Below are 27,150 nucleotides of genomic sequence, written 5' to 3' on the forward strand. Positions count from 1 at the left end.
AAAGAATTGCTTTGTTCAACAGGGATCAAATGAGAATGAAGCGAGTCTTACTTCTATTTCTGTTAAAATGATCTTTGGTCAATTTTTCTAGGGAAGACAGGCTTTCCTGTCTCCGGGGTTACTCTATTTCTGCTCCTTTTCTTTTCATCTGAAATAAATGTCCTTAGAACCCAAAGTACTTTGGACTCAGTAGGCAGAACAGGGTTATTTAATCTAAAACTAGGAGCAGTACCGTCATAGCTGGGTTAACTCATCTGGGACTTGATTGAAAATGCCTAATAGACCGAGGAAAGGTTCATCAACTCAGTATGGACCAAAGTACAGAACTGACCGCGCTCTCTCCCCTTCCCCCCACAGAGTCAACCGGATTTCAGTAAAGATGGCACGAAAGAGCAGAGCCCTAACGGAAATGTGCAAGCTTCTCTTATTGACTTTCTTTCTTCCGTGTGAGATAACGAGTAAGTGGATGTTCTTTCTGGCAATTTTTTTTGCAAAGACAATTTTCAGATTTAAAAGAGAGAGAGAGAGAGAGAGATCACCGGGACACTGGGCACATTGTGGACTCCAAATTGGATTGCCTGCACAATCGATAAGCTGCAAAAACTGTATGAAAAGTAATTGGGGGCTTTGGGTTCCCATTCTCACCAGAAGCACAGTCAGAGGTTTCCTACATTTGAAGGCACTTAATTACTCTCTTAGCCCCAACGAGCCTTCTGTCACTGAACCATAGCACTTACACAAAAAGCCTCCGGTGTTTTTCTTCCAGCCCCATCATGGAAGTGGCCCCCTCTTTTACACATAATCATTATATAAAATAGCATAGGCAATACATAAAAGAAAAGTATATGCCATCATCCAGTGATATTCAACATTTTGATAGGTCTTCTTCCAGACGTGTTTCGATACTTGAGTCGATGTAACTTGAACGTGGACTTGACGGCACCCAGCAAGAACAACAGCAATCCTACTCTCTTAGCTAGTAGCTTGTACTTTTACAAAGAAAGGCGTACGTGTTTATTAGCAAATGTTATCCGGTGTCTGCGTGGGGGGCGGGGGGTCTACATGTCATGAAACCTAAAGTTCTTTTTTACCTTTGTTACTTGCCAGGAAAGTAAAATGGAAAGTTAAGCACATTACTAGGTAGTGAATGCATTTCTGAAAAATAAAAAAATGAAGGTTACCAGGGGTGGGAGGGAGGAAGGGTAAATCACTAACCAGAGAGTAGACATATATTAACTTGGGTGAAGGGAAACCCAATCTACAAAAAGGCAATCTCAATATGACCAAGGTAAGAGAAGATGCTCAGAAATGCACACGAGTCAAAAACAACAAAGCTAGATGATATTACATGCACACGTCTGCAGTATTAGTAACAACAAACAATATCTATGAGCAGATACTGAGGTAGACATGCAAGCTGAACAGGTATGGGATGGTGAATGGGACTACACCCATGAGTACATATAGGTTTGACAGAGGGTATTTCTACACATGCAATTATATGTGCTGCAAATAAAAATATCCATGTACACAGAGTACAGCATGCAGGGACAAAGTTCTAGAAGCTTCGTAACCCTAACTAAACACCTGGAGGGAATGAGTCATTGGTCTTTGGGACTTAGGACCACAGCCTTGGGGACCATCTAGGTCAGGTGGCATCGCATCGTTCACAAAGACAATGCCCCACATCCAACTTTGGTGACTAGTCATTAGGGGCTCGACGCTTGTGATCAGCCATCTAAGAAGCAATGATCGGTTCCTCCTTATCTGGAACAAAGGAAAGTGAAGAAAATCAAAGGCTGAAGGAGATAAATAGTCCCCAAAGCCTAATAGGCCAGTCAACCACCACCTCCACTACCCTGAGACCAGAAGAACGAGATGGCACCACTACCAACTGCCCTGGTCAGGATCACAATAGAAGGTGAGGAGGGGGAAAATGTAGAACAACATTCAAACTTATAGAAAAAGACCAGACTTACTGGTGTGATAGAAGCTGGTGGACCCCTAAGACTGTAAAGTGGCCTTTGGACACTGTATAAGCCTGGACTTGAACTCACCTTAGGAGTCAACTCTCAGCCAAACAATTGGCAGACCTGTTAAAGGAGCAGCGACAACAGGGAGGAATGAACTCCTTAGTACAGTGACAGACACCCAAAGGCAGTATCTGCCCGACACTAGACTCAGAAGGCAGGACAGGGCATAGTCAGTCTGGGTAGACTAGAGAAAAAAATTCACAGAGACTCATATGTGTATAAGAAAGACCTTTATAGACCCAAGTCATTGAGTATTGAGAAAACATCCCAGCCCAGTCCAGATAAGTCCAATATTAGCCCATAAGTCCAATACCAGTCTTTAAACTCCTCTTCAGACACACGAAACACATGCAATGACACCGAATGCAGGAAGATCACAGGCCAGTGGGTTGGAAGTCTTCTGGATCCAGGACCGTTGTAAGCATCTCAGCACTGGCGGGGGTCTCTATGTGGCTCCAGAGACCTGGCTGCATCAGAGTAGGTTCATGTGACTTCTCCAGCTCCCAGGGTTTAGTACCATGTGTCTTGTCAGTAGAGCATCTTCAAGGGAGTGAGTGGAGAGAGAGAAGAGTGTCTCCCGCCTCCAAGGAGGAAAATACAGGAGTTCCCAGAATTCTCAGGAGAAGGTCACACCCACATAGAGGCCTCATGGGTTATAGCTTGATTGGCAGGCCAGACTCCACCTTTTCATTCATAATCCTCTCAAATTGACACCCGATTTTGTAACCACCACAGGGCAGGAGAGATGGATGAACGGAAACATGGGAACCAGGGAGGAAGTGGGAAGAGTGCTGTGACGTTGAGGGGATTACCAGCAATGCCATGAGACAAAATGCACATAAATTTGCCAAAAGAAAAACTAATTCGCTCCGTATACATCAACTCAAAAAGTGGTCCACTGGAAATCAGAGATGAAAATAAATGGCCACATATGCTGACTACCCATAGCAACGTTCCCCCCCCCACCCTCCACCGCAAACCACAGCCACGTTAATACTTAAAAAAAACCAACTTTCCAAGACTTTTAAAAACAACATTAAAACATGGGAAAGTCAAGATCTATTTTGGACATGACGCCACCATGGAATCAAAACGTGTTGTTCTCATGTGCACACGTAATCTTATTACATGTGTAGTGATTATTAGAGATGTCATTTGTAGTCTACCTTTTCAGTTATAGCTTGGATATTTCTCCATCTTGCTACGATTTTTCCTTTTTATTTCCCTGACCCAAAATCAATTCAATTCCAACTCATAGTGACCCTCGAGGACAGGGTGGGACTGCGCCCGTGGGATTCTGAGACCGTGCATCTGTACAGGAGCAGGAAGCCTGCTCTTTCTCCCGTGGCACAACCGGTGGCCTCCGACTGCGCACTTTGTGGCTGATCAACAGCCCAACCAGGAACCGCCTGTGCCACCAGGGCACCTCTTTCCCTGACACACCATCTTAATTTTCTCTGGAGCCTGGTCAAAGATGTCTTCACTCTCTTCCCTCTTTTTGAAAATCAATCCCATTCAATATGTTCAGGGGAAAGATGAGGTTTTCTGCTCTCATAAAGAGTTACCGTCTTGGAAACCCACAGGGGCATTTCTACCCTGTCGTATGAGTTGCTTTGAGTCACAATCGACTCCATGGCAGCGGGGGTTGTTTATATTGTTATGATTCAATATATAAGGGCTGGAGGGGGCGGGTGCAAAAGAGCCCTGGCGACATAGTGGTTACTCATTGGGTTACTTAACTAGAAGATCAGCATTTCCAACCCAGCAGCCACTCCTCAGGAGGAAGATGAGGTTTTCTGCTCCCATCAAGATCTACAGCTCAGGAACCCTATGGAGCGGTTCAATTCTATCCTACAGGGTCTACGAGTCAAAATTGACCCTTGGCACTAGATTTAGGGGCTGCAAATGGTCTGAACTCAAGTACTAACCTACTGGTTGATAACTTGAACTACACCTGGTGGTACCATGAAACAGCAATGGGTTTTGATTTGGGTATACACACACACACACACACACACACACAAATGGATTGTTCTCAATAGCAGTTTTCTAACCTTCCACCAGCGGTCACTGGGTTGATTCCCATTCAAAGGCATCCCGTGGAACGGAGCAGCGTTGTCACATAGGATTTCCGGTGCTGTGTATCTTTCCAGAAGCCGACTGCCACATCTCTCTCCCTCCTCTTCTAACCCAAGGCTCTCAACACCCATTGCTCATTAGAATCATGTCAGGTGCTTTTTCAAAAAGAACCCCAACATCAGAGTGTGTGACAAGGAGAACCAGGCCATCAGCATTTAAAAATATATATTTTGTGTTCGCTTCGGCAGCACATAGACTAAAATTGGAATGATACAGAGAAGATTAGCATGGCCCCTGAACAAGAATATATTTATATATTCCAGAATCCAATGTGCCACAAAGTTTGGTAGCCACTATTTTAACCTTTCTTATTTTCAGTTAATAGTGATCACAGACCTTGTCCCTTGTGAAATCACATGGAGGAGTATGACTTTTTTCAATTATTGCCACGTAGTTCATTGCACTGATGTACCAATGTATTCAGCCAAGCCGCTGGTGACAGACATTGAGGTCGCTTCCTCTGTACATCTTAATAGTTTCTTCCTGTGTTCCCTCCCAGGCTCTGTTCTAACCGTGAACGGCAAGACCGGGAGCTATGTCCTGAACACGCAGCGTAACATGCAGGAGTCCCTGATATGTGCCGTTCAGAACCACACCAGCGAGGAAGAACTTCTCTGGTACCGAGAAGAGGGAAGAGTGGATTTGAAACCTGGAAACAAAATCAACTCCAGCTCCGTCTGTGTCTCTCCCATCAGTGAAAACGACAACGGCGTCACCTTTACCTGCAAGCTGCAGAGGGACCAGTCGATGTCCGTGTCCGTGGTGCTGAATGTTATCTGTGAGTGAGGGGAGGGAACTGCTGGTCCACCTGTACCATGTTAAGTGGTGGGAAGCCTAGGTCCATTTATTGGTGCCCACTTCCTACACCCACCATAGAACCGGGGCGGGGGGGATGTGTGCATTTCCTCACACCCTCCCAGGCTCTGAGTATTCTCTAAGAATCTCCCAATCTGACCTGAAATTTCATTGGTGTTTTTCGAAGGAAGAGTGAGGGCGTTCACCTTTTAAGAAATACATGAGCTGGTCACGTCTCTCTTCTATGAAATGCCTGCTCATGCCCTTTACCCAGTGTGGTCATGATTTATACATGAGAGGAAGGAGGCCATTTCCATCTGAGTGATCAATAGCTCCTCCGATCATTGTGGATGTGGTTTATAATCATGTTTGCCCATTTGAGGTTTTAAGTATTTATTCATTTAAAATGATCGATCTTTTCTTTTGTGGCGTTTAAAGACACCTTCAGTTGGAATCTTTTAAAACAAACAGACAAGGGAACCTCTGCACGGAGCTTGTGTGCAGACAAGAGAAACACATTGGGGAATTCTAACGGTGAGGAGTTGTAGGAATAATTTCAAATGTAAGCATCGATTCCTAGGAGACAGCGGTGAAATAGATCCCAGATTTCTACAGTCTCCAAGCTCCATCTCTGACACCGGCCACTCTCTCTCCCCTCAGCACGCTTCCCTCCCATCTGGTAGCACCACAGTTGCATGGTTTATTGAGGTACAGGGTACTTACTACCTGGAATCAGGCTCAGGGACCCCAACTCAGGATCTAGAGCAGGAAGCAAGTAGGCAAACCCTCCCTGGTGTGGGGAACAGCTCTCTCAGCTCCTCCTGGCTGTGCAGACCTCCTCTCGTACCCCAAGGGCAGGCTCCTCTTGTCCTTGTCTGTCTGTCTGTCCCGGCTCTGCCACTAGGCCCCTGCTGGGCTTCTCACTGTTTTTAGTGTTACAGTTCTCCGCGATGGCTTCCAGCATCTCCTCTCTCTCTGCTTCTTGCTCTCTTCCTTCTGTTTTGTCCTGCTTCTCTTTTTGTTTGAAACAAACAAACAAGCAAACCACCGTCTCTTGAGCCTGGCTGTGCGTACACGCCCTCACGGCCATATGCTGATTCAGACGTATAACCTCCCTAAGTGGCTAGACCCATTGTGACCCTGTGCACAACAGAAGGAAACACCGCCCGGCCCTGCACTCTCCTCACCACTGGGCCTGTGCCTGAGCCCATGGCTGCAGCCCCTGGGTCCGTCCATCTCCTCGAGGGCCTCCTCTTTCTTTACCAAGCACGATGTCCTTCTCCAGGGACTCGTCTCTCCTGACAACAGGCCCCTATAGGACAGGGTAGAAGTTCCCCCTGTGGGTTTCTGAGTGTTTTCGGAGTAGAAAGCCTCATCTTTCGCCTGTAGAGGACAAAGTTGTGGTTTTGAACTGCTAACTTCATGAGTTAGTGGCCAAGGTGTACCTCGCTACCCCACCAAGGCTCCTCACTACACCGCCCAAGTTCTTTGCATTGAGGGAGATCTGGCAGGCAACCTCACTATAATTTTTAAATGTTTGGTTCTTCAGCCTAAATCCACTTTGAAAATCATCTTTCTAACACTCTCCTAAGTATCATTGTTGCCGAGCACACTTATATCTAAATAACCATTGGTCAGGATTCACAGCGATAATAAAACTAAACCAAACCCACTGTGTGGATCCTCTAGGACAGAGCAGAACTGCCCCTTTACAGTTCCAAGAATATGAATTTTTGCGGGGGGAGACAGCCTTATTCGCCTGCTGACCAGCTGGTGGGTTTGAATCACTGCCCTTGAACGTGGCTGCCGAATGCCTAACTCACACCATCGCCAGGAATCCTCATAGAGATAATAATTAACACTATCTCATCATCGATAACCACACGAGCTCATTAAAGTGATAAGAAGACCGTGTACAACCCGAAGGGAGTGTTCGTACTATAAAGCGGCAGGTCAAGAGTTAAATGGCAGGCCGATAACGTGCGCCGTGCAGGGAGAGCTGTTGGGGGGAGTGTCAGGACACAGGCTCTTTCATGCACAACAGCGGAAAGTCTAGATCGGAGTCATCTCTCCCGTAATGCCTCACCGAATGGAATGTCCATCTGATGGAGCATTTGTGCTTTGACCTCGAAGAAGCACATGCATGTGTGCATATAAAGAAAATAGAGAGGGTGTTTACACAGCCTTGTTGAGCATTTTACATAGAAAAACAACCTAATGCCCAGCTACAGAAAATGATTTCAGAGTCATCTAGTCCAGAGCGAATAAACCCGTTTTCTGAGACTCAGGATGGGTACGTCACTCACCCCCACGCAAGAACTGGAAAGCGTGTCTATAAACCACAGCCTGGTCATCTCATGCCCCCTTAAAGCCACACCCTATATTTCCTTGGCATATAGTATATCTGTATACATTTTAATATCTTGGCGATTTCCCCCAAACTCCTAGAGCGGGCGTCTCCAGGGTGGAGTAAAGGAGGCTTTAACTTTCGCTGTCTCTGAAATGTGTTCCATTTAAAAAATAGAATGTGCAAGTATCATTTATCTCCTTAAAGTGAACTCTAAATGGTTAACTAAGAAGGAAAACCTTAGAAAGCCTGATTTGGAAACCGTGTTCTCTATTTCAGAAGCTTCATACCTGTCTGAATGCCATAGAACATTCTGGTTAGATATGGATCTGAAATTCAAGCTCGTCCCAAAGAGCAACAAAATGTCATTCTTCTGAGAGCGTTATTAATAGCGCAGCCTACTCAGGGTCTAATTATTCAGTGTGCAGATGATACGAGCTAGTTTTTTCCTCCCTGTCCGCCTCTTTCTCTTGCCTACTGCCTACTCTTCACCAACTTGATTCCACTTCTGCTCCTTTGCCAGGAAATGCAAGGGAAATGCAGAGGAGGGGGGAGACGGCTCAGCCCCTGCTTTCCCTGCCTGTTGGGCAGCCTGGGGGGCGGGGAGAGGAGAGGGGTGAGGGTTGGAACCATCAGGTGAAGAGAATGTATTTGGCTCACTGTGGGACTGCCAGTGACCGTGGAGTCAATTCTGCCTCCTGACCACTCCATGCGGGCCAGGGCAGACCTCTGCGGCATAACACTTTAGATGTTTTTCAAAGGAGAACACCAGGCCTTTCTTCCCAGGTGCTTCCTGGTGGTCTTGAGCCATCAACCCTTTGGCTAGCAGCCAAGTGCACTCACCGCGTGGACCACCCAGAGACCACCGTCTGAGGGTCTACAACTGTCCTTATCACAGAGGGGGTAAAGGGCCACTTCCATGAGGGGATGGAAGGTGTTCGGAAGTTCCTACTTACCTGCCACCGAGGCCAGAGAGAGTCGCCTCGATTGGAACACTTTGTGTGAGAAGGATGTGATTTCTGTAGAGTTTTTGAGGAACGCAAATACACATGAACCAACATGTCGCGAAGGCAAATGTGGTTCGAATGCAAGAAGAGAGGGCCAGAGTAGCCCTGAAAATGACAAGATCTGTGGGCAGTGTTTTAGGGGGATGATCTCATCAACTCTGAGGCAATGGGCGAGGTAGGTAGGTAACATCAGCCTACCTTACGGAGGAGCAGACTGAGGCCTTAGCAGCTAAGGAGCTTTCTCAAGGACACCAGTGCGTAACGGGGACACAAGTGGAGCTTAGGGCGGTATCTACATGCTTCATATGACACTGTCTTATCCAACACTAGCACAGATCGATGCATTAACTTTCAGAGACAAAAGACCCGTTTGCATTTCTTAAACATGGACAACTTGATGCAGACCGGAGTCTGTTTTATGGTTGGCTTTCTCGACCACATGCAAAGTTCTATCGGGTTTGAAACTGGACCTGTATTATCTCCCAGCTGTGTCTCCATGTGCTCACCTGAAGTGTGGGTACTCAATCATGGCTGTCACTGCATGGCTGACTGCATGTGACCGACGGAAGTAAGAGCCTGCCCACTGACGGTGGCCTGTTGGTGAGGCGCTAATTAAACCTACGTGTTTGCCTCTTGCAGTTTCTCCTCTCCTGAGTGGAGACGACGTCCAAACAGCAGAAGAAGGCAGTGATGTGCAGCTGGTTTGCAATGTGAAATCCAACCCCCAGGCTCAGATGAGGTGGCACAAAGACAGCAGCGTCCTCGAGTTAGAGAAGAACCGCCACCAAGTCCACCAGACGAGCGAGTCCTTGCGACTGTCCATCTCCAAAGTCAAGAAATCCGACAACGGAACCTACAGCTGCGTGGCAATTTCACCTCTGGAGAAAAACGAGACCATGAAGGACTTTCTGCTGATTGTGAAAGGTAACTCAGACTCAAACTCCCGGCGACGCTACGGGACAGGGGAGAGCTGGTTCTGGGGGTTTCCGAGACTATAGCTCCGGATGGGACTGGAAAATCCCGCCTTTCTTACAAGGCTAACTACTGCGTGTGTCTGCGTCCAGACACACAACAGATACGCAACAAATCGAGTTGGGATAACAAATGATAATGACAGATATAATTCAGAATTCGGAGTTTCTTTAGAAAATGATCCTCCTCCAGGGGACTTTCCAACCAGGAATGTTTGGAATGTTGCCCGTTCCACTGGATTTTGTTGTTTGTTTGTTTGTTTTTTTTGCACAAGGAACTTTCTCTAGAACCCAAACCCCAAACCAAACTCACCGCTATTGAGTCAATGCTGACCCCTAGTGACCCCCTAGGCCAGGGTAGAACTACGCTCTTGAGTTTCTGAGGCTGTAGCTGGTTAAGGGAGTAGAAAGCCCCATCTTTCTCCCGCAGAGCTGCTGGTGGTTTCGAATGGCCGACCTTTCAGCCAGAAGCCCAATGCGAACCCAGTGGTAGAAAAAATTCAGGTTGTTTCTTGCCAGTACCAGCTGCCAAAGAGTTCCGGCTCATGGCGAACCCACGTGTATCAGAGTGGAAGTGTGCTTCGTAGGGTTGGTCGTGGCTGATTTGTCAGTGATTTGTCAATTGGTCATGGCTGATTTGTCATGGCTGATTTGTCACCAAGCCTTTCTCCGGAGGCATCTCTGGGGCCTTGAAGCTCCAACCTCTCCATTAGTGGCAAGTGTATCAACCATTTGCCGCACCCAGGGACCCCTCAGGGAGCATTTAGGGAGGAGCGCTTCCTTGGATGCTCCTGGGTCCCTTGGTTTGTGGAAACGGAACTTTTGAGTTCATAACCTAACAACAACAATAGAAATCAGCAACACCCCGAGAAGAAAGATGCTGGCTAGGTAGGAAGACGGAGCTTTAAAATTGTTCCTGGCTCTGAACTTCTAACCTTCAGGCGGATCAGAACAGAGAGAGGGGAAGGCTGGTAAAACCAAACCAAAAACGCCTCTTCCTCTTGGCTGCGCGCTTCTTGTACCCAGTCTAGCACCTCTGCAGTAGCAGGGGAATGAATGAAGCAAAGTGTCTTTACCTGCTCCGAGCTCATGCAAAGAGCAGAAGGTCAGATGCCTGGGAGAGGAGACACAGAAAACGCCCAGCCTCACATCTGATGTGGGGGCCAGAGTGCTCAGCGCAGCCAAACAAGTTGAGACTCCTGCCTCTGATGAGAACGTTATTCACTTTGCCCTTTGCCTGCCTGGGCCCACTCATTGCCATTCTTGCCAGTCTTTAGGAAGCCAGCTGAACCCCGGCCGGAAGTGTCCCACAGATGTGGCCATCAAATTCACTGCCCTGCAGTCAATTCAGACTCATGGTGACCCCACTGAGCAGGAGAGAACGGCTCCAGAAGGTTTCGGAGACTGTGACTCTTTATGGGAGCTGACAGCCTCATCTTTCTCCCTCACCGAGACTGGTGGGTTTGAAGGGCTGACCTTTCCATTAGCAACCCAATCCCTGACTCACAGCACCACCAGGGCTCCCTATAGGGCCATAGGACTTCTTATTGACTTCCCCATAGGGGTCTGGTCACAACAACAGAGTGACTGGTGGGGAGTGGCCAGCTGAATGCCCATCATGGTGGCTCCTGGTGATTCCGTCATTTGTCGGAACAACAGTGGCGGTATGCCCAGGGCAACTTGCTTTGCACACTCCAACCACAAATGACCTAAGTACCTGTGGAAGACACACCCTGGCTCTCGCTTGTGGTTAATCAGCTCCCCCGAGACCATAAAAACCAGGCTGGTGCAGACTGGGGCCCTGACACTCTGGCTAGCTGCAAGACCACACACAGAGACACAGATCGTGAAATGCTATCGTCCTTCCTGGTTCGGAGGAATCCTAATTGCTCCATGTCCCGTGGAGAACACACATCTTGTGTGGCAAGCAGGATGCCAGCCTGGCACACTGGCTTCCAGGTGGGCAGGATCCTGTTTTGGGTGGAGTTCTTCCAAACCAACTTGTTTTTCGGATTTCTTCCTGCTTTACTTCCCCGGCTGCCGGCTGTCTTTGCAGCACACGTGGTCTCCAGCTGGAGCACTGCCTAAAGGCTTGCCCGTGTAGTGGGGAGCTTTCTCAGGGAGGCTCTGCAAAGTTGGAAATGACATCACCCATCTTTCCTTGAGCACAGAGTTCGACCATATGTTGGAATTCTTTTGCCATAATGTGTATGTAGGAAAAATATCACCTCTGATGACACATGGGTGCAAAACAAGGGAGAGGTGCCTTACACTTAGCTGCAGTAAGCGATGCTTACAAAAGTCACTTTCAGGAGAAAATCGGGTCCCACGGGGAGCCTGTGGGGCAGGCCGTTATGTCAGCTTGCTTTTAGTGAGTGCCACGTGGACCTTCATTTTATTCAGCTCAGTGAAAGTAGTTTAAACTTTGATTGAACTGTGATATGTTTTCCTTAGTGTCCGACATTTGTGTCCCTGGGTGAGTCCGGGTAGACTAGAGAAACAAATTCATAGACACACATATGTGTATAAGAAAGAGGTTTATAGACAAGAGCAGTTGAATATGGAGGAAACATCCCACCTAAGTCCAGATCAAGTCCATAAGTCCGATATTAGCCCATATGTTCGATACCAATCTAAGAAGTTCTCTTCAGACTAACGGAACACATGCAATGATGCCAAATGCAGGAGGATTACAGGCCATTGGGATCCAATGATGTTGGAAGCATCTCAGCGCTGGCAGGGGTCTCCATGTGGCTTCTCCAGCACCCAGGGCTGCATCAGGGTAGGTCCATGTCTTACAGGGAGTCGGCCTTGTCAGTAGAGAGTCTCCAAGGGAGTGAGCCAAGGGTGAGTCTCCCGCCTCCAAGGAGGAAAATCCAGGAGTCCCCAGAATTCTCAGGGGAAGGCCATGCTCACACAGAGGTCTCATTGGCTATGACCCGATTGACAGACTAGACTCCACCCTTTACTCTTAATCCTCAAATTGACACCAGATGATGTCACTGACACAGTCCCCTTTGTTTTGACATACAAGCGAACGATGTCCCCAGTAAAGTGAAGCTTCTTTGGGGTGTCCGAAGGCTGGTGATTCAGGAATTACCAGAAGAAGGTGTTCAAGAATTCATGGAAGAAAAGCACCTTGTTGAAAATCTCAAACAGAAGAAAAGTTTCTGGTGGGAAAAGGAGAACGGTTTAAACTAGGGAAATACACCAAGTCAAAGTCATACCTTGGGGGTTCCTATGAGCCAAACTCCCCTCCCCCCAAACCCAAAAATCCTAAAAACAAACTCACTGCCATCCAATCAACTCTGACTCAGAGCAACCCGACAGGACAGGGGGGAAGTGCCCCATGGCGTTTCCACCGCTGTACATCTTATACAGAGCCGACTGTGACATCTTTCTCCCGCAGAGTAGCTGTTGCCCTTGACCTTTCAGTTAGCAGACACACACACACACACACACACACACACACACCACAGCCACCTAATTGATTCCAACTCATAGTGACACTATTAAGACAGAATGTAGCTGTTCTATTGGGTTCCGAGACTGTAAAAGCAAACATCTCCACCTTCTGCTGAGCAGCCGGTAGGTTTGAACCATCAACCTGCGGTTAGCAGGCCCGTGCTCAGCCCACTGTCCCACCAGGGCCCCTTTCTTCATCTGCAGGGGCTTATAAAGGCAAAATTCACAAACCTAACGGACAGATGGGAGGATAGCACCCTGGGTCTTTACAAAAGAATTCTTATTGGTAACTAGAAATAACATGTTGAGGAAAATTGTAGGAAGAGGTGTTGGCTCCTTATAAGTCCTGACTATTCAGCAAAGAATACAATCTTTATAGGACATCTTGATCAAGCAGGCAGACACCTTGATCTTCATAGTCCACCTCCGCTACCCACAGGCCCATGTTTTGAAATCTGACAAAAGGGAGGTAACTGCTGGAAAATGATCAAGTTGATGAAATAGGGGATCAAGCCTTCATTTCCGCTGGAAGCCTTCGTTGGGTGACGTGCCTTCATCTCGGAGTGCTCCTTGTCAAGAGGCACCCCAGGTTTCACGCAGAGATTCTCAGAGGCTTGACGCAAACGATGACCGCCTGAGAATAGTTATTTAGGACTTACCCAAAAGGGGCAAGAACAAAAGATGCGTAATCCTCTTGACTCTCTCAAAATTATTCTGTCTAGGTCCTAGACTCTTGGAGATCGACAATAAAAGGGGAACATATAATAGGGACAGAATAAGGATTTCGTGTATCACGCAATTATGGCGGGGATAAGTCCTATTTCACATTCTTGGAGTTGATAGGGGGTGGGCTTTGAAATGAGATTTCTCTAAGGCCAGCTATCTTTCTCCCTCTTTATCTTTTCCCTTGATAGCTCTCTCAGGGGAGGTGTCCTGGTGGTGCAGCACTTGACTGCTAACCATTAAGGCCTATAGTTCAAGCCCATCAGCTTTCCATGGGAGAAAGAGGTAGCAGTCTGGGCTGCCAAGACTTATAACCTGGGAAAGTCGATGGGGGCGGCTCTACTGCTTCTTACGGGGTTGCTGTAAGTCAGGTTCAACTCGAAGGCAATGGATTCTGGGATCCATCGCATGACCTGTTTCCTGTCTAACACATATCTCAACCTGTCATTTGTGTTGCTTCCTGTTGTCCTGGACTAGCCTATGCGCTTCAAGAAGACACGATCCATGTCTGTCCTATTCAGGGCTTACCAGATGAAGGTGTTAAAGAATTCATGGAAGAAAAACAATGCCTGACACGCAGTAGTCTCTCAAAAAATATCTGTGGACACCACCTCAATCTGCAAACTCAATTGCTCGATCAATAGCGCACTATTATATTCCTTTAAACGAACAACATTCTGATTCCAGGACCTCAGCCCCAACGAGTGTAGAAAACTTCACCCCAGTCCTGGCTGAAGCCCCTTGTCTTCCCCAGGAGGCACCAGAATCCAGCAACTAAGAAGCATCATCCCGTGTCCTTGACCTTATGTGCCCTTCCCTTTTCCGAGTCACAGTATGTCAACGCAAACACAAGTAAGGAAGCACATGAAGTGCTTCTGAATTCAAACTCCATCTTTATTAAAACTGCGATGGGAGAGTTAACTCAGTCACCACACGAGTTAGAAGTCAGACCGTTTGCTCCCTACTCATCACCCAAATACACCCCTGAGATATAATGTGGTAAATGTGGTGGTGTAGTGGCCACGTGTCGGGCTGCCAACCCCAAAGTCAGCAGTTCGAAACCACTGGCCACTCCGAGGGAGGCAGACAAGGCTTACTACTCTGGTAACAGTGACAGTTTGGGGAAAGCCAGTTCCACCTGCCCCAGAGGGTCTCTGTGAGTCGGATTGGACTTGATGACTGAGTTTGGGGAAGTGTACTTTTTACTATAAACAGTTTTTTCATTTCTCAGGAACATTAATTTTATTTATTTTTGTTTTAATAAATCATTGTATTGGGGCTCTTACAGCTCTTAGATCAGATCCATCTATCAATGCTGTAAACCTTTTGAAAGAATTTATATGAATTTTACACATCTTGGATTTTGTTGTCAGTTATTAGTTTAATTCTTGAGAGAGAGCATTAATTTTTATCAGTTGAGTTCTAGTCCACACAAAGTTGGCGAAAAACAAAATAAACAAAAAAACCACCCCCAACTCATTGTCCTAGAGTCAATTCCAGCTCCCAGTGACCCCAAAGAGCAGACTAGAGCTGCCGCTGTGGGTCTCTGAGACTGGAAGTCTTCAGGACAGTACAAAGCTTCATCCTTGTCCTCAGGAGTGGCTGGTGTTTGGAACTGCTGACCTCGAGGCTAGCAAAATTACTCAATGAGTAACCCACCAAGCCACCAGACCCCCTTCAAGGTTGACTAGAGATAGTTATTTAATTAAACATTTATCCCATTTGATCTGGCCATTTTCTTTTCACATTTTGGAGCCAATAGAAATGTTTTCTGGATCTTGGGCATTTTCATAGGCCTTTGGTAAGTGTAAGCATGGGCATTGTGCCCACCATGCCTGAAGGCTAAGACAGTGCTGAGCTTACTTGGTGTCCAGAAAATGGAATAGATTTTCATTTCCAGACCGGCATGGCTGTTGCTGGTCTCTTCCTAGGCTGTTACCAGGAGTACTCTCTGGTCTCCCCTGTCATTCAGGGAGTCATGGAGATCTTTGCTAATAATGTTGGGAAGACTGCTGCTTCCCCCAAGGTACCATGCAGCCACGTCCTAGAATGTTTCATGTCACCTGCTGGGGTACAGGTGCAAAGCTCCCCACTGCTGGTGGCACCCCCAGGACTCTCTACTTTCTGGGATCAGTGGATTCTCCACCCCTCTTCTTCTTGCCTCCAAAGCCCTTCTGGGACACCCCCCTGTGTCTCGGGGGTGGGGTGGGGTGGGTTTTGCAAAAGTCAAAAAGGAACATACATCAGCCCTTCTGCTTTCTGCATGACAGAAATCATGGCTAAAGAAAGAACAGGATGGCCTAGCTGTGTACTTGAAAGAACTATTCATATTTTAAGAAAATAACCTGCCACAAATGATTTCAAAACGTCCCACTGCCATTCGCAATTCTGTAAAACTGGACAAGGAACCGCTGAAGCCTCGTCCGTCACGTGGGGGTGATAATGCCTGCCTTTGGGAGTCAATCAGAGAATTTAATGATGGGGAAGGTCGGTTTCAAGTGCGGGACATACAAAGCAAAACCCAACTCACTTTGTGGGCTCAATGCCGGTTCAGAGTGACCCTAGAAGACGGGGTGGAACTGCTCCTGTGAGTTTCTGAGTTTCTGAGACTGTAACTCTTCACAGGAGTAGAAAGCCCTGCCTTTCTCCCTCGGAGCTGGCTGGCGATTTTAAACTGTTGATCTTGTGGATCGCAGCCCAACTCGTAACCACTATGCCACCAGGGCTCCTTTGGGACATTCAGGGAGCACATACATTAGAAATATGTAAGTGTCCGCTCTCATTCGCGGTGTTTGCATTTCCAACAGATAAAGAGCAGACCATTCCAATCGAGCCCATCATTGCTGCTTGTGTCGTCGTCTTTCTGACGCTCTGCTTCGGACTGGTTGCCAGAAGACACCGAATAATGAAGGTATCTAAATATTCTGAGCTACAAGATAGAAAGTCACCCAGTGACTCTGTTAAATGGGCTAAAGCAAGGTAGGAAACTGGCTATGTAAGCGGCGAGTTAGGAACCATCCCTGGGCCAGGTGGAATCTAGCCTCTCACCGCGGGCTCTAGAACTGAGTTAAGGGACTGGAATCTGAGTACAGCGTTGCAGAGAATCCCAGCGCCCGTGCACAAGCCCTCGAATGGAAATAACTGTGATGTTAGGATTAGGGGGTTCGGGATGGATCTTTCTCCCCCTTGAATTTTGCTTTACTGTTACTATGGTAACTGCGCACCATAACTTGAGCTTGGGAAGAACATCTGCTCTGGCTTCAGCTATCTGCGTTGAAAAGATGGCACGTGCCTTGGGCACAGCTGTGGTGAACTGCGGTTTGAATGACTAAATGGTTAACCCCGTTGGTTTTCACGTTTCAGAGTATGTGCATAGACATAGGCTCGTGCCATGAATTTGATTCTGCCAATCAATGTAACGCCAAAGAAGGACGACAATGGCAGCAATGCTCTTAGTCAAAGTCCATGCACCGCAGGCGGAATGAACAGTCCAACAAGGGGCATTTTCCGTGAAACATGTGCTGGCTGGGTGGTCTTCTGAGGATCAATATCTCCCCCAAAGAAATGCTCTCACATAGAGGAACCGTATAGAGTGTACAAATTATGGAGACCAAAGTCTATTCGTGGTTATGAGAGATGAGAGGCAGGGGACAGAGAGAGCTCAGGCTCCGGGCTAAGGGTGATTGGCAGACTTGGCAACAAGGAGTGGTGAGGACTGCATGGCACACCGACCGTCACGAACGCCACCACAGTGTACTTATGCAGATATTGACATGGCAACTCCATGTGCTTTATGCATGTATAAGCCCCACGATCTTTTCTCAAAAAGAAAGAAACAGAAGGCTCAACCGCCCAAGAATCCTGGCGGCATCCGGATCTAAGAAACACTTGGTGTTAGTCTGGATACTTTAGAGAAACACATCGACAGAAACTCGTGTATAAGAGAGTGTTTTATATAAAGGGTAAGTTCCCATCAAGAAAACATCCCAACCCAGTGCAACCCAAGCCCACAAGTCCAACATTAACCCATATGCCCAACATCAATCCACAAAGTCCTCCTCCATCTCACAAAACACACACTATGACGTGGACTGCAGGAGGGAAAGACGAACCAGTTAACGAATGTGTAGGCATCTCAGCACTGGCAGGGGTCTCCACAAGGCTGCTCCAGCACCCAGGGCTGCATCAGGGTAGGTCTATGTGGCTTCTCCTCAGGAATGTCTCACAGGAAGTGAGCCTTGCCAGCTGAAGCAGGGAACTGGCTAAGGCAGCTGCACCCTGGTCTGACTATCAGAAAGCAAGAGACCCGAGAACTAGAAAGGCGAGGCTCACCGAGTCATTTATCCCTCCGCCCTTCAATTATCCCCACCTGTGTTTATCGGCCAGGTTGGCACAATAACCTAACTACCTCACACATGCTCTGAGTTCAAGGGAGTCTTTCATGTAGCCAACTGAGGTATTTGGGCCAGCGGCGAGGTGCGTGCATTTCCACAGCACCTGCCAAATGAGCTGCCTGGATACAGTCAAAATGTTTACCCGTGGATGTGGGACAAACAGGTCAACGTGTTGCCCCTTTGTGTTTGCTTTCAGCTCTGCAGGAAGACGCCAGCCCCTCGGAGTGGAACCGCTCTGTAAGTTCCCTGAGCTGTGCTAAGGGATTTTCCATGTGTGGACGGAGAGCAGGGACACATCATAAAGCCCAGCCCGGGCAAACTCCTCCTGAGCTGGGCGGTGCCGGAAGGTTAGGGGTTTCTGAGGAGAGTGGAGGGAGGAGAAGAACCTGCCATGCCTTTGGAAGAAAGGAGAGGCTGTGTTGGAACGTTGCCTAGAACGGAAACACCTTTGGTCTATTTGGGAGGATGCTTATGCAACTGCGTTCCGCTGGCACACCGTGTCAGCGACTGCAAGGACTTGCTCTGGCGGAAGACGTCCGTCCTCCTCCCCAGCCAGAGCAGTGGTCTCAGCTGGCCCGTCCTCCTCCCCAGCCAGAGCAGTGGTCTCAGCCTCCAGTGCCACACTGCCGTCTCTTTGGAGCTTTCTCTTGTCTGTTGGCTGCAGCCTCTGCCCAGTAGACAATGGGTAACAAAAGCATCAAGACAGAGAGTGGGAAGTTTGGTTTGAAATGTTTTTATTGCTTTGATTTGCCCTGTCACCTACTTTTTGGTCCCTTTCAGATGAGAGAGCTGAGCTGCCCTCTACTGCAGGAAGAGTTTGGCCCCAGGACCTCCTGGATTTATGTTGTTCTGTCTGTATTTATTGCTAGTATTGAAGCCACTCCCGTCAGGTTGTTAGAGGTGATGAGAAATGTTTGACAGTCACTTAAGAGTATGTGTTATGACTAATTTGATCTGCTTGTGGAATATTTTTATGGAGAGAGCTATTGTGGGGAATCAGAAGGAAGATGTTTTTGAGTTGGGTTTGGGGGTTTGTTTGTTTGTTTGTTGTCCCTGAAGGTTCTATTACTTGTGATTCCATACAAATAGATTGCTAGTCTTCTACCATTGAGTGTGGGCTTTGCTTCAACCGAGATGCAGAGACATCCTGGCTTCACAAATCAGTGCAAGACCGAAAACCAACCAAACAACAACAACAAACAAGCAAGCAACAACACAATTAAAACGGGGTCCCAGGAAGTAGAGATGATCCTAGAATGGTCAACTTTTTAAATTGCCAAGGCAACCCGTAAAAATCAACTGTCATCTACCTTCACTGTCATTTCCCAAAATAAACACTTTAAGACTGGTACCGCTATCACAGTAATTCTACTAGGGGCGACTTTAACAAACAAAAGTATTTTCTCACAGTTGAGGAGGCTGGGTGTCTGAATTCAGGGCGCAGCTGCTAGGGCAGGGATGGAGAACCTTTTTTTCTGCCAACGGCCATTTGGATCTTTATAACATCATTCGAGGGCCACACAAAATTATCAGCTTAAACATTAGCCTGCTACCTTTGGTCCAACGTTTAATGAGCTCACCCCTAATGTGCTGTCTGGAACGGATGCTCTCTGGTGAGACCTGTGCTGTTGACTGGCATTGAGGATTCCTTCACTCTGCTCTATGGGAAGGTTTTCTCTCTAGAGTGAGGTCTTTGTTTCTCTGAGCTTCTGCTCTTGGCATTCCTCCTGTGGCTTGGCTTCTCTCTCCCCCTGTCACTGCTCTGCTCCCTTGCTTAATCTTCTATAACCCAACAGAGCCGGCCTCATGATACACTACCAACCCTGCCTGATTCCCATAATGAAAACAATTTATTCTCGAATGGAATTACAACCACGAGCCTAGAGGTTAGGATTTACGATATATTTGGGGAGAACCGAATTCAATCCAGAGCAGACGACAGGAAGAAGGAGCGCTGTCATCTGAAAATATAAGGCATTCCTTTAACCTGAATAAACGTAATATTATGAAATGCTGCCTATGTGCCTATTTTCTCATCTCGCCATGGCTGACACCGTCAAGGATTTGGAGGGTGTGTGTGTGTGTGTATGTGCACGTGTGTGTGCGTGTGTATGTGTGTGTAGGAGCACAAGGAGAGCAGGTGAGGAGAGCTCGCCTGCACGCTGCTTTCCAAGTCTCTTTTGCCTTGTTGTGCATAGTCATTTGCATAGATCTGCCTCTATCTGTAGAGACCCTAGTGGCATAGTGGGTTATGCACTGGGCTGCTAACTCCAAGGTCAGCAGTTTGAACCCATCAGCCCCTCCAAAGGAGAAAGATGAGGCTTTCTGCTTCCATAAAGATTGGGAGTCTAAGAGACCCAAAAGGGGCAGTTCCACTCTATCCAGTAGGGTTGCTACGATTCGGAACCAACTCAATGACAGTGAATTTGGTTTTTGAGTTTGGGATCTATATTTATATTCATTTTGCACCAACCTAGTCTCACCTATATTTAAACTTTAAATTGTAACTCTCATAATTTTTTATTGAATTTTCTTATCTCCATTCTCTGTAATTTTTACCCCACATGAGACTCTACTTCTCTTTCACACACAACTGGGATGGACATTAGGGAGTGAGGCTTCCTAGGTCAGAGCCACCTGGGATGTCTTTGCTGTGATACCCTTTCACTTAAAAACAAAAAACCCTCTAATAATGTATTTAAGGTGACCAGATGTCCTGCTTTTGGCGGAACAGTCCCGATTTTTAATAATTTTTCCTGCGTCCTGCGGCATTTTTAAAAAGTCCCGATTTTTGGAAAGAATGCACGACAAGCTAGGGTATACGGTTTTCGGCTACCATGTGGCTATTTCGCCAGGATATGAGTTTTATCAATGGTGTCCCGCTTTACCAATGTTAAAATCTGGTCACCTAAACGCTAAACATGCCACAAAGAGAGGGGGAGAGAGAGAGGTAATTACATAATCTGTTGCCAATTTGAGACTGAAGAGTGAAGGGGTGGAGTTCAGCCTGTCAATCAGGTCGCAGCTTTATGACCTCATTTGAGGTGCTAAGGGGATAAGTAGTTTGCTGGAGATGGGACACACACTCACTTCCTGAGAGACATTCCTGACAGGAAGCCACATGGAGCTACGCTAGAGCCCTGGAGCTGAAGGAGCCACATGGAGACCCCTGCCAGCACTGAGATACCTCCACTGCCACTGGATCCACAAGACTTTCCACCCACTGACCTGTGATCTTCCTACATTCTACATCATTGCATGTGTTTCATGAGTCCGAAGAGGAATTTATCGATTGGTATCAGACATATGGGCTAAGATTGGACTTATGGACTTGATCTGGACTGGGCTGGGATGTTTTCTCAATACTCAATTGCTCTTGTATATTAAGCTCTATCTTATACACATGAGTGTCTTGAATTTGTTTCTCTAATCTACCCAGACTAACACACACATACAGAAAGAGAGAGAGAGAGAGAGAGAGAGAGAGAGAGAGAGAGAGAGAGAGAGAGAGAGAGAGAGAGAGAGAGAGAGGAGATCTGCTGTTAGACAGATGGTAAAAGGCACTTTATTGACATAGAAGCATAAAAGAAGAAATGAGCAGAATGTATGAAATCTCCACAGACTTGTTTCTAAGCAGCACAAACACGAGCTTCCTGTGAGGCTTCTCCTTGCTTCCTTGGCAACTTCAGTAGGGAATGAACAGAGAGAGAAAGCGTGAAAGACCATGTGTTACAGATTTCTCTGACTTCTGGGAGATTCCAGAAGGTTTTTGTGAGCGAGCCTTCAGATCATGCTCCTCACTGGGATTTGTCGAATTAAAATTTAGAGACTTTGTGAAATGCTATTAAAAATATGGCAGGAGCATCGCGGGACTCAGAAAGCTTAGACAATTAGTAGAAGCCTGTCAAGAAAATAGCAGATGTCAGGCAACGGTTGGAGACAGGAAAGGAAGCAGAGGCACCCACAGAGTCAAGTGGGCATGGAATCAGGGGACCCAAGTTCCAAACTCAGGCACGACCTTCACCTTCTCATGAGCCCCTGCAAAGTCAAGAGGATGGATTGTTGTTGCTCGGGGTGCTGTGAGTCAGCTCCAATGGACCGTGATCCCAGGTAAGAACAAATACCGCCTGATGTTCTGCCTCCCTCGCAATGGTGGCTGTGTTTGAGCCCATTGTTGCAGCCCCTCCGTCAACCCATCTCCTCCAGGGCCTGCTCTTTTCACTGGCCCTCCACTTCACCAAGCACAAGATGCTTTTCTTATTTCCTTTTAATTTTTAAAAACCATTTTATTGGGGGCTCATACAAGTCTTATCACAATCCGTCCATTGGGTCAAGCACATTTGTCCATTCGTTGCCATCATCATTCTCAAATCACTTGCTTTCTGCTTGAGCCCTTGGTCTCAGCTGCTCCTGACAACATGTGCAGTGTGAGAAGGGAAGTCCTGCCCTCCTTGCTTCCAAGGATCACCTGGCTGTCCTCCTTCGAAGGCAGAGGTGTTTGTCCTTCTGGCAGCCCATGGTCCTTCCAATATTCTTTGCCAACACCATCCCTAAAACGCACCAGTTCTTCCGGTCTTCCTTATTCATTGACCAATCTTACACGCAGAGAAGGCCATTGAAAGTGCCACAGTGGAGGTAAGTATCCCGGCGATCCCTGAAGCCCTTATTGTCACTTACGCCGCGATTGCCGTTTGGACTTCTTCCTTCAAGACCATCAGTTCTTGCTCAGTTGCTCACTCTCTCTTTTTTACTTTTTTAAAATGCTATCCCTGAAAATGGTGGGACATGGGCCAGTTCTTTTTGGTCGAGGGCTCTGTCTATTCATTCCTTCCATCTTCCTGCATTGCTCCACACTTTGTCCCTGGACTCCTTCAACCCTACACTGAAGGCTGGAGGGGTTTTACCAGTCCTTTCGGCTTGAGAGATGCTGAGCATGTGCTTCTGTTTTGACTTTCCAGCTCCACGTCTTTGCCCACTGCATCATGATCCCCTACTGTGTCTTCTCCAGAGGCCCCTGCGGAGTGTTTGTTGAGCTCTTTGACGTCATCATTTCTTCCCTTTGCCTTAGTTGCTCTATGTTTAAGGCACTACTCAAAATGAAAAGAAACAGCTGCATACACGCATTCAGAATTGGAACATGGAACGTATGTATGGGAGGATTGGAAAATTTCAAACTGGAATGGAATGCAGAAAGAGGATGGATTGAGGGATCCTTGAAGGTCAGAGTAGTTTTAAAATGCTAAAATTCCTAAACAATTCTGTGTGGTTAGTTCACTATGTTCGAGTGAGTTGGCACGAAACACTAAAGATCGAATACCTTTGCCCCGCCCAGTAGAATCATGAATCAGCATTGTCCTCGCACCTACAACAACTCTTGAGAAATGACAGATCATCAGGCAAGAGTTCCTTCACCCTTAAAAATGCAGCGCCCTTGTACATTAGCACAGACAAGGAAAAGTAGCTAATTTTGAGGAGCACAGCAATATCGTAGTTGGTCATTGTATTTCATTTTGCCTTGATTTTGAAAAGGAAAGGGGGGCTTATATTAAATGTGATGTCAGGTATTAGTTTTAAAACCAAAAGTTAGCTTTGGAAGGACAGAAGATTGCAGGCCTTAAAAGTGGAATCCTGCACCCTTCCCCTAAATGTCTTCCCTGCCTCTTATCAACCCTCTGAAATCCCATCGTTTCTTCTCTGAAATCCCATCATTTCTTCTCTGAAATCCCATCGTTTCTTCTCTGAAATCCCATCGTTTCTTCTCTGAAATCCCATCGTTTCTTCTCTGAAATCCCATCGTTTCTTCTCTGAAATCCCATCGTTTCTTCTCTGAAATCCCATCGTTTCTTCTCTGAAATCCCATCATTTCTTCTACTGGTTTTGATCCTTTGCTGTAAGCGCCAGTGGAGAAGCGGCAGGTAAACCTAGTGGTACCTTTCTTAACTTTTCCACCAAGGAGGACGCCTTTTATTAGGATTATTATATGTCCAGAAAACTCCATTAAGTAATACTAATTTTCTTTCCCATATCTAACACATTTATCAATCCTGGATGCTTGCTAGTCTGCACTTCTTTTATGACAATGCAATAACTCAGTAGACACTGGCTGCTGCCCTGTTGACTCTGACTCACGGTGGCTTGTGCCCAACAGGGCGGAATACTGCCTGGTCCTGAGTCATCGTCATGGGGCAGCATGCCTGAACCCATCACTGGGACTCTTGTGCCAGTTCACATCACCAAAGGTCTCCCTTGCCTTTACTGACCCCCTATGCCACCAGCACGATGTCTTCCTCTAGTGACCGATTCCTCCTGGCGTTATACCCAAAGCAAGCGAACCCAACAGTATGGTGTTGCAATCTATTAAGGTTTCCTTGGCTGGGTTTCAGAAATAGATCACCAAGCCTTTCTTCCTAGTCTATCTTAGTCTGAAACTGGTCCACCACAGATAACCTAACCCTACTGGCATCTGAAGCACTAGTGACATAGCTTCCAGCATCTCTGACACATGCCAACCACACACCTGAAAGACGGACCGTGCCCGGTTGACATAATTCCAGCTTCAAGCAAAGAAATGTGGTGCCTGAGTGGTGCAAACGGTTCACTCTCAACTTCCAACCTAAAGGTTGATGGTTCAAATTCACTCTGTGGTCCTGTAGAAACGAGGCCTGGCAATCGCAGGTGAACGTGGGTCGGGTCACGCTGAGTCTGAAACCACTCGATGGCCACAGGTTAGTCTAGACAGCCTTTTAGATTTTAAGGATATAATCCTTGCCATTCGGCTGTTTGAATCATTGAACAGAGTTTACAGACTCCTTTCCCCACTACCTTTAACCCTGTCCGTCGTTATCTTCACCCTTGTCATCATCATCCTCTTGACGACCTTCCTGAACCTACTGGCCAGGGGTCATAAACTCAAGTGCAAAGAAAGGAGTGAAGCAAGCCCACCAAAAGGAGCAGTTGGAGCTGCAACAAATAAAGAGCCCAGCTCCATCCATGCGAGGACTTGATGGTCATCACCGGGCACAGAGGTGATTCTTTCAGAAATGCCAGAAATCTAGTGTGGATGTGGTTTAATGTGGAATTCTAATTTTTTAATGCTTTTTCCCCAGATACTGATATAGGGGGTTTATTTTGCTGGGCTTTGTTTTGATTCTGCATGTCTAGGATAAAGAACCCACTCGGACTAATGCCCGTCATTCTTGATGTACTAGGTCCTGACCCAGTGCTGCGAGGAGCTGTGGTTTCTCCTGGGGACATTTGCGAGACAGCTGTCATTCTCTCTCACAGTCTCCTCCCCTGCAAAGCTCAGGCAGGACCAGGAAAGGAACGAAGCCAGAGGGCAACTCACGATAAGACGCAGAGGACTCGACCTGCATGATTTGATGCTAGAAACGACCCTCGGGGGGTAGACCTGCTTACCTCAGTTTACCCCAGCTTTGAAGACAGAGCCTAAGCACTTCCCTGGTACTGAGCCACTAAGCCAAGATCCACACCCAGGCTGAAGTCTGGGGTCCAGGGTCTGGAGCTGGGAGGGGATACCCCAAAAGAAGTAAATGTTGGATGGGAAACGTACTCATTAGCTCTCCAATTAATGTGCCAATAGTGGCACCTGCCTGGATTCTACACCTGCCCCCCCCCCCATGTAGCTTTATCTTCACAAGGAAAGGAAACCCAGAATCATCTTAGTTGGAGGCTCTTGTGAAAATATTGTAACACTCCTTGAGATCATCTGAAATATCCTGGCATGTTGCAGACTAGTGCTGAGTATTGCTGCCCTAACTATTTGTTTGTGCTCCCGTTTGCATGGACTACTTACCCTCATTTTATAGATGCAGAAAGTGAGGATTAGAGAAACAAAGTCACTTGCTAAAAATCACACAACCAGGGGCTTGAAGAAAAAGACAAGAAGAAAGAAAAAAAATCAGCCAACCAGCAGGAAGTAATTTGCTACAAATCCTACAAATAGTGGGAGGTCCTTTGCTTAAAATCACACCACAGGTAAGAAGCAATTGTGTGACTTTCAGCAAGTTGCTTTGTGTCTCCAATCCTCTTTTTCTGCATCAGGAAAGTGAGCGCAGCCACGCCTTCCTTTTAGGATCCATGTGAGGGAAGACGTGATCCACGCAAGCCCTTGGCAAAGGGTGAGACTCCATGCTGATTATCAATAGGACAAGCCAGTATTTCGAGCAGCAATCTGAGCTGCAGCCCAGCAACACGCCAGAATATTTCAAATATGTTCAGAGAGTGTTGTAACCTTTTCAAAAGATCCTTCCCCAAAACCCAAGAAAAGAAGATGACTTGTATTCCCTTTCCTCATGAAGATAATGCTCTCCTTCGGTAGAGGGGAGCAGAGTTGAGGTGGCGCCTGGCACAATCATTAAAGAGCTAACGTGTATGTTCGCCACCCAGTCTGCACCTCTGCTGTGATATCCCTTCCCTTCCCCAGACCCTGGGCTTTGGATCGGCCCACTTGTGGATCCAAATTAGGTCACTCTGCACAAGTTACGTAGGCAGTCTCAACCCAAGTGTCTTCCTCTTAAAACTTGGGACAATCTGGAGGCAAAAGGGGCCCTACTGGTCCAGTGGTGAAAGCCCTTGTCCACTAAGTTAGAAGTCAGTAGATCAGTAGTTCAAACCCACTAGCCACTCAGTGGGAGAAAGAAATGATCATCAGCTTCCAAAAGGATTTCTAGCCTTAGAAATCTGACAGGGCCGCTCTGCTCTGTCCTGTGGGCCGCTCATGAGTCGGAACTGCTGATGGCTGTGGGTTTTGTTCTGTTTTGTTTCCAGCAGGAAGGAGGGTCGGAATGCAAATGCAGGGCAGGACAGTCAGATTTCACAATTGATGAACATACTCTCCATGAACATACCACGCTGTCCTGGGACTGGGGTGTGTGTGAGAGAGTTGTGTATAAGTGCCCTTGAATCTATTGTGCAAGCACAGTAAAAGTACTTGGATCCCACGGACAGCATCGGACTGAATCAGGAGCTTGGGGTTTATGGCAGAGATGGCTCTCGTTTCCCGAGTTTCCTCTGTGTTTCACTTTCCGCAGCCTCCTTGCCGTGAGGCAGGCCATGAGAGTGATTCCGGGCAGGAGTGTCTGAGGAGTAATGGTGTCACCTTGGGAAATCGTGAGGCAGAGTGGGTTTATAGTCTTCAGGCTCTTTCTTTTCCTGACACGCGAGTGATGGTTGGGTATCTGTCAGCCTGCGCTTCCAATGAGCCAAAAGCAGTAGACCCTTCTGCTGACGTAGACCTTTCTGTTAAGCCACTCGGTT

The 27,150-nt window shown here is 47.1% G+C and overlaps 1 protein-coding gene and 1 pseudogene across 1 annotated transcript; both read left to right on the forward strand.

Moving 5' to 3' along the window:
• The first annotated feature begins 379 nt into the window (after positions 1–379).
• Positions 380–18,115, forward strand: TMIGD1 (transmembrane and immunoglobulin domain containing 1). Its single transcript, XM_075559610.1, has 5 exons — positions 380–458; positions 4,672–4,950; positions 8,961–9,245; positions 16,288–16,391; positions 18,071–18,115. The coding sequence occupies exons 1-5, from the start codon at positions 380–382 to the stop codon at positions 18,113–18,115; spliced, it is 792 nt and encodes a 263-aa protein (XP_075415725.1).
• Positions 4,345–4,458, forward strand: LOC142460431 (U6 spliceosomal RNA; annotated as a pseudogene).
• Positions 18,116–27,150: the final 9,035 nt, after the last annotated feature.

This window comes from Tenrec ecaudatus, chromosome 10 (assembly GCF_050624435.1).
Source record: "Tenrec ecaudatus isolate mTenEca1 chromosome 10, mTenEca1.hap1, whole genome shotgun sequence".
NCBI lineage: Eukaryota > Metazoa > Chordata > Mammalia > Afrosoricida > Tenrecidae > Tenrec > Tenrec ecaudatus.

What these genes read in the sequence shown, in the direction of transcription:
- TMIGD1 (XM_075559610.1), top strand. Translation starts at nt 380, where the DNA reads ATGGCACGAAAGAGCAGAGCCCTAACGGAAATGTGCAAGCTTCTCTTA. An exon ending in CGTGGTGCTGAATGTTATCT is followed by an intron (nt 4,951 to 8,960) that starts GTGAGTGAGGGG and finishes TGCCTCTTGCAG; the next exon opens with TTTCTCCTCTCCTGAGTGGA. An exon ending in GAAGACACCGAATAATGAAG is followed by an intron (nt 16,392 to 18,070) that starts GTATCTAAATAT and finishes GTTTGCTTTCAG; the next exon opens with CTCTGCAGGAAGACGCCAGC.